We start from the raw sequence: 7,336 nt of genomic DNA, 5'->3' as shown, positions 1-7,336 counted from the left end.
CGCTGGTCTGGGACTGGTCTGGGACTGGTCTGGGACTGGTCTGGGACTGGTCTGGGACTGGTCTGGGACTGGTCTGGGTCTGGTCTGGGACTGGTCTGGGACAGGTCCGGGACTGGTCTGGGTCTGGTCTGGGACTGGTCTGGGACTGGTCTGGGACTGGTCTGGGACTGGTCTGGGACTGGTCTGGGTCTGGTCTGGGACTGGTCTGGGACGGCGACGGGGACGGCGACGGCGACGGGGACTGCGACGGGGACGGCGACGGGGACGGCGACGGCGACGAGGACGGCGACGGCGACGGCGACGGGGACGGCGACGGCGACGGGGACGGCGACGGCGACGGGGACGGTGACGGCGACGGCGACGGGGACGGCCACGGGGACGGCGACGGGGACGGCGACGGCGACGAGGACGGCGACGGCGACGGCGACGGGGACGGCGACGGTGACGGCGACGGGGACGACGACGGGGACGGCGACGGGGACGGCGACGGCGACGGCGACGGCGACGGGGACGGCGACGGCGACGGCGACGGGGACGGCGACGGGGACGGCGACGGCGACGGGGACGGCGACGGCGACGGGGACGGCGACGGCGACGGCGACGGGGACGGCGACGGGGACGGCGACGGCGACGGGGACGGCGACGGCGACGGGGACGGTGACGGCGACGGGGACGGGGACGGGGACGGCGACGGCGACGGCGACGGGGACGGGGACGGCGACGGGGACAGGGATGGGAATGGATGGGAATGAAAAAAAAAAAAAAAAAAAAAAAAAAAAAAAAAAAAATAAAGGTTAGGTTAGGTTAGGTTAGGTTAGGTTGGGTTGGGTTGGGTTGGGTTGGGTTGGGTTGGGTTGGGTTGGGTTGGGTTAGGTTAGGTTAGGTTAGGTTAGGTTAGGTTAGGTTCCCCTACGTCGGCTGTCACCTTGTCGTGGTGTAGGGGCTTGACGGCCGCGATGAATCTCGACGACCCGACGCCCCGGGGCTTCAAAACCCCGTGGCGGAAGTGATTCTAGACGAGCGTCCACTAAGAACAGTCGGCCCAGCCCCTCGGGGCTGGGTGTATGAATGTTAGTGTGAATGGGCGATGTATACATGGGATGCGGTCGGGGCCCCTGGGGCGATTTCTCAGAGACTAGCCAAGGAAGGAGTAGTTGCCGACCGACCGGGGCTGCGGGTGAAGTCAGTACCTTTACCGGACCTCTGTGGCGTACTACGGGTAAACGTAAGGCCACGGAACCTCGGTTCCCTGGCGAAGGTCCCAGGAAACCACATGTCCAAAGTGGGAGAACCGCTCCTCGCAGCTGACTGGAGCCAATCTGGGAGTCAAACCTCGGATCCCGGGCGCATGTGTGGAGGATTACCCGGTCAGTATTTCCTCATACCCGACGTCCGGTAGGGCAAATCCGGCAACGTCTTACCGGGTCGGGGCCTACCCTGTTTCGGATTGACAGGGGAATCCCCGGCCTGGCGACGTTAAAGATGTAGGGACGGGGGGTTCGAGCGGATAGGGCAGACCACCTGACAAACCGACAGCGGCTTCCGTTCGAGGGGGTAGGACTCTTACCGGCGGGGATAGATGCCACACCGCGGTGTGGCTGCCATGATGGCCGAACCGTCGTTATTTACTTTTTGTTACAGAATGGATATCTCAATTTTTGATCACCCAAATAAACCCAAGCAAGGAGGAGGAGGAGAGGACAGGGAGATACGGGGACGCCCCATCGTTAGGGGAATTAGCTGGCCCCCAGTCACGGCAAATACGGGAACGGACCCAGTGGCTGATACACATGCGGCCAAGGCCCCTGGGAAGGAGGGGAAGGGGGAGACCACGACAACGGCACCTGCAGATAAGCAACCCCCGCAGACGCTGTGCCAACAGGGGAGCAAGAGGAAGGGGAGCGAGCTCACCCCACCAGGAGTCGCGAGTTCCACGGACGACGAGGAGCCGACCCTGTCGCGCAGGCCGGTAAGTACGCGGGGAGGCATACCGGGAGCCGTAGAAAGCGGGGCCGGAGAGGCGAGAGATGCGCCTTCGGCCAACGAGAGTGAAGGACAGCAACAACAGCAAAAGAAAAGTACTGGTACGCGCCCTAAGGACAAAAAGCGGCGCGTTGTCCTCAACAACAAGGGAGCCTACGCCGCAGGGGGCTCGGACACAGACGACTCGGCATCCGAGGAAGCTACACACAGTCAACGTCCGGGGATGGCAAAACCCCCCCCTACCGCCACGAAGGCCAGGGGAAAGACCACCGGTACGGGGACGAGTTCCCCAGAAGACACGCCGGCGGGCATAGGTCCCGCCGAATACAGACATATGACCGCGGCAGATCTGGGAGCCCAGATCAGAGACTGGATTGAGGAAATCGATGGCATCAGGGTAAGATGCAAATCTATGAACGGTAGGATGAGCGGGGAAATAAAAAGAAGAGTGGGCTGGGCGAAAAACGCCTTGCTCACCCTTACCGGCAAAGCGGAAATGGCAGCCGGTCCCGCAGAGCTCCTGGAGGAGAAGAGGAGGTTGGAAATCCAGGTCCAGGATGGAATGAGGGAGAGAGAGAAACTACAGAGAAAGCTCGAGGAGTATCGGGTGGCCCTAGGGAGAGCCCAGACCGGGGCAAAAACCCCCGTCGTAGATACCTACGCGACGGTCACCAGGGGGACACCCCCAACAACGCTGTCGCTCGATATTCAGGCGGCAGCGGTGGGCACGGCAGTGGAAACCAGCGAGGGCCAGCCCACAGCGACGTCGACCGGCGCGTCAGATCTCGGACTCCGATTCACGGACTCCGAGCTTTACCTGGTCCCGGATGAGGACAGGGCCAGGAGTGAAGAGCTGGCCAGGCAAGCAGCGGCCCTCAGGCAAGTTCGAGAAGAGGTGAACCGGATCTCCCACATGCTGAGCAGCACGAGAGACGGGGGAAGCCCAAACCTAAGCCTCACCGCGACTGCCCTGGGCGCCGCAAGAGGAAGAGGTGCAGGCCCCGAACCGCCCAGCAAAGCGTCTGCGGTGCCTAACACTGCCCGAGAAATCGCCAAGCCTATGGTGGAAGCCCCAGGCGCGGCTGACTCCCCAATGGAGACAGACGACGTCGCTTGGGTCGAGGTGCGACGGAAAGGCGCGACGGCGAACGTAAAGAGGAAGAAGAAGGAGGAGCGACTAACCGCAGGGACCCCCTCCGGAGGGGCAAACCATAGTGGGTCGGCAGCGGAGGCCAGACTAAGGGTCCCACCGTCGACACAGGCGCAGACAGGGGCGAGCAAACCGCCCGGAGTCGCGCGAAAGGCCCCGAGAACCGCGGCGGTTGCAATTAAGTGCAGAGGGGAGAGCTCCCGATATGCAGAAATCCTGCAATTCGCCCGTAGCAAAATACAACTAGAGGAGTTGGATATAGGAGGGACCAGGGTCCGGCGAGCAGCCAACGGTGGGGTACTCATTGAGATACCCGGACCCGAAAATGCAAAGAAGGCGGACGCCTTGGCGGAGCGGCTCTCCAACATAATCGGAGAGAGATATGGCGATGCGGTCCAGGTGACGCGACCGTCAACTAAGGGGGAGTTGAGAGTGCAAGGGCTGGACGATTCGGTTACAACTGAGGAGCTGGCCCGCACCCTAGCGGAGCAGGGAGGATGCGGCCCACAGGAGATACGTGTAGGCCCCCCTCGCAGAATGGCTGGCGGGCTCTTCAGCGCCTGGGTGCAATGCCCCCTAAGAGCAGCCACAACCGTAGCGGCAAAGGGGAAATTTAAAATAGGCTGGACCATAGCCAGAGTCGAGCTACTGGAGGCGCGGCCCCGGCAATGTTATAGGTGCTGGGGCTTTGGCCACATAGGCACCTCGTGCAACGCACCGGCAGCGCGTGGGCGCGCGTGCTTCAGATGCGGCAGCGAGGGGCACCAGGCGAGGAGCTGCACATCCGCCCCGAAATGTGTAGTGTGCGATACCAAGGGGAGGAACAGCGCCCACAGGATGGGGTCGGGACGCTGCGCGTCGGTTAGCGAACGGGGTCGGGGGCCCGTAGCCAGGAACATAACAGATGGCCAGGTTCTTCTTACAGGGCAACCTGAATCATAGCCGGGGGGCTCAGGACCTACTGAGCCAGTTCGCGCTGGAAGAGGGGGTGGATGTGTGTCTCATATCCGAGCCACACTCCATCCCGGGTGCAGACAGTTGGCTGAGCAGTGAGGATGGCCTTGCGGCCATATTTTGGAGGACGGAGGGTGATGCACCACGGTGCTCCCTACTGGAGAGGGGAAGGGGGTACGTAGCGGCTAAATGCGGAAATCTAGCAATTGTGTCTGTCTACATATCCCCCAACGTCTCCATGCAAGCCTTTGAGGCATTCATGGACGACCTGGATCGGGTGGTCCGGTCAGCTGGCGGTGGCGGTAGGGGAGTATTGGTGGGCGGCGATTTTAACGCCCGCTCGCCGACATGGGACCCAACGGGGAGCAACCGCAGGGGGGAGCTTCTGGAGAGATGGGCGGCGTCGTGCGGAATAAGCCTGCATAATGATGGGTGCACGGCAACATGTGTCAGGGCACAGGGCTATTCGGTTGTCGACCTGACGTGGTCGACGCCGAATTTGACGCCGATGGTACAGCAATGGCGGGTCCTTACGGAGACGGAGACGCTATCGGACCATCTCTACATAGTTTACGAGGTACGGGTCCCCCGGCGCGTGAGATCTGTGGCCGGGGGGGGACACGCACGATGGAACTGGCGTAAATTCAAAACAGAGTGCTTCCGGGAATCCCTAGAGACCTGTCTGGCATGGGGACCAACGGGAGAGGATCAGACCACATCGGCCGGCCTCGCCGCATGGGTGGAGAGAGCCATGACGCAGGCTTGCGACGCGGCTGCTCCCAGAGCCCGACCCAAGAGCTGCAGGAGGACCACACACTGGTGGAACGAGGACCTGACTGAACAGCGCAGGCGCTGCGTGGCAGCAAGAAGACGGCTTACCAGAATCAGGAGAGCGGCCAGCGGCCCCCACCATGATGCAGAGGCCGAGTACCGTGCCAGCAAACGGAGGCTGCGGGATGGCATCAAGGCTGCGAAGGCCAAAGCCTGGGAAGACCTCGTGGGTTCCGTGGAAGCGGACCCATGGGGCCTACCATACAAACTAGTGCTGGGCAGGCTTCGCACCGCCACGAGGGGGCTGACAGAAACTCTCGACAGCCAAACCCTGGGGAGACTCCTTACGGCGTTATTCCCAAGAGGAGAGGGCAGCGCACCGATAGGCCAGGAAGACCGGAGCTGGGATGAGGGTTGGGCGGTCACGACCGAAGAAGTTCAGTCCGCGTTTAAGAAGGGGAGCGGGCGAAACACCGCCCCGGGACCAGACGGCGTCAGAGGAGCCGCGTGGGCGGGAGTCCCCGAGGGGATGACCACCCTGATTGCCAAGATGTTTACGGCGTGCCTACGGGAGGGGCACGTCCCGCGAACTTGGAAGAGGGCCCGCCTAGTGCTCATCCCCAAAGGAGGCACGTCCGGCGGACCTCTTCCTAAGGTCAGACCTATATGCCTTCTGGGCGAACTGGGGAAGGCGTTTGAAAGGGTACTGGTTTCCCGATTGGGGGACTGGATGGAGGAGAACCCCCGGGCACGGCTGTCAGACGATCAGTACGGTTTTCGGAAAGGACGGTCAACGATCGACGCGCTCATTAGAGTGCGGGAGTTTGTCGAGGGCGCCACAAGGATGGGAGGCTGCGCGGTAGCTGTATCTCTTGATATAGCCAACGCGTTCAACAGCCTCCCATGGCCAGTCATCACGAACGCGCTCGCGACAAAGGGAGTACCCGCGTATATACGGCATGTTATTAACAATTATCTTTGTCACAGGTACGTCGAGTACGTAACGGAGGGCGGGGGAGTGAGCAGCCTGGAGGTGACAGCTGGAGTTCCGCAGGGATCTGTGTTAGGTCCCCTACTGTGGATCATGTCGTTCGACCAGGTCCTGCAGGTTGGAGCGGAGCCGGATACCGCGGTAGTATGTTACGCGGATGACACCCTGGTCCTGAGTGCCGCGGCGGACCCGGCTTCAGCGGTGGCGCTGGCCAACGTAATGGTGGCGAGGGTGTGCCGAAGCATAACGGGCCTTGGGCTGAGAATTTCTGCCGATAAGACGGAGGCGGTCCTCTTCGGCCGCGCTGGAAAGGGGATGGTGGGACACACCCCGGACGTGAGGGTGGGCTCGCAGAGGATCCCACTGGCGGGATCCATGAAGTACCTTGGGGTCTGGCTGGACTCCGGGCTTACGTTCCGGGTGCACTTCGCGGCGATGGAAGCAAAGGTCGGGGGCATCACGAGGGCCCTATCCCGACTAATGCCGAACCTGAGAGGGCCGTCGGAGGCGAAGCGGCGACTATATGCAGGGACCCTGTTCGCGGTCATCTTGTACGGGGCCCCGGTATGGGGGGACGTGGCGGAAGGATCCAGGCCCATCCAACGAGCCATGGGGAAACTCCAGCGGAAGATCTGCACGAGAGTGGTCGCGGCATACCGGACGGCGTCCATGGTATCCGTCACCCTGCTAGCCCGAACAACGCCGCTGCACTTGGTGGCTGGTGCCTACCGACGGGCATATGGCTGGATGCGGGAGGCGCGAGCGATTACGGGAGTCTACTCGGCTGAAGAAGCAAAGGCTGTAAAGGCGAGAGAGCTCCTCGTTGCCCGCGAATGTTGGAGGAGGTCCCTGGAGGGTCCCGACCTCCCCAGTGGGAGGTTGAGAGCGGCGATTGAAGGCAACTGGGATGAGTGGCACGGCAGGGGACACGGAGGGCTGACCTTCCGGCTGACCCAGGTGCTGACGGGCCACGGCTGTTTCGCCGACTTCCTGCACAGGATAGGAAGGGCGGAACGGCCGGACTGCCAGCACTGCGGGGGGGCCGCGGACACAGCGAGCCACACAGTGGAAACATGCCCAGCGTGGGCGGAGGATAGAGCGGCCCTGCGGGAGGCCATTGGGGGGGACCTGACCCTGCCTGGATTAGTACGAGCGATGTCGAGCTCGGGAGAGGGATGGGCGGCAGTGGCCCGCTTCGCGGAGCGGGTGATCGCCGCGAAAGAGATAGAGGAGAGAGCGCGGCAGCAGCAGGCCTCGCAGCGCGGGGGAAATGAGACCCGGTAGAGTAGGATACGCGGGCCGAACGGCAGAACAGCGGTAGTTCGGATAGGTGGGGACCTGAACGGGTTAGCGGGGTGGGTTGCCGGCCGAGCTCCGCTCCGTCCCTCAGGGCGGGCCGGGGGAGGCGCAGAGGGGCATAGGTGGTGACAGGTAGCGCGGCGTAGGTCGCAGTAGGCCCCCGGTTAGGGTTAGGGCTAGGGCCTCTC

General features: G+C 62.8%; 1 protein-coding gene across 1 annotated transcript; it reads left to right on the top strand.

Annotated features, from left to right (window-relative positions):
• The first annotated feature begins 1,087 nt into the window (after positions 1 to 1,087).
• Positions 1,088 to 7,133, top strand: LOC124304699 (uncharacterized). The gene is made up of 3 exons (XM_046763248.1): positions 1,088 to 1,395; positions 1,642 to 3,994; positions 4,059 to 7,133. Exons 1-3 carry the CDS (start codon positions 1,088 to 1,090, stop codon positions 7,131 to 7,133), a joined length of 5,736 nt encoding a protein of 1,911 aa, XP_046619204.1.
• The last annotated feature ends 203 nt before the right edge of the window (positions 7,134 to 7,336 follow it).

The sequence above is a fragment of the Neodiprion virginianus genome, chromosome 5 (assembly GCF_021901495.1).
Source record: "Neodiprion virginianus isolate iyNeoVirg1 chromosome 5, iyNeoVirg1.1, whole genome shotgun sequence".
NCBI lineage: Eukaryota > Metazoa > Arthropoda > Insecta > Hymenoptera > Diprionidae > Neodiprion > Neodiprion virginianus.
The sequence above is the reverse complement of the archived record's forward strand: the minus strand, read 5'-3'. Positions and strand labels throughout refer to the sequence as shown.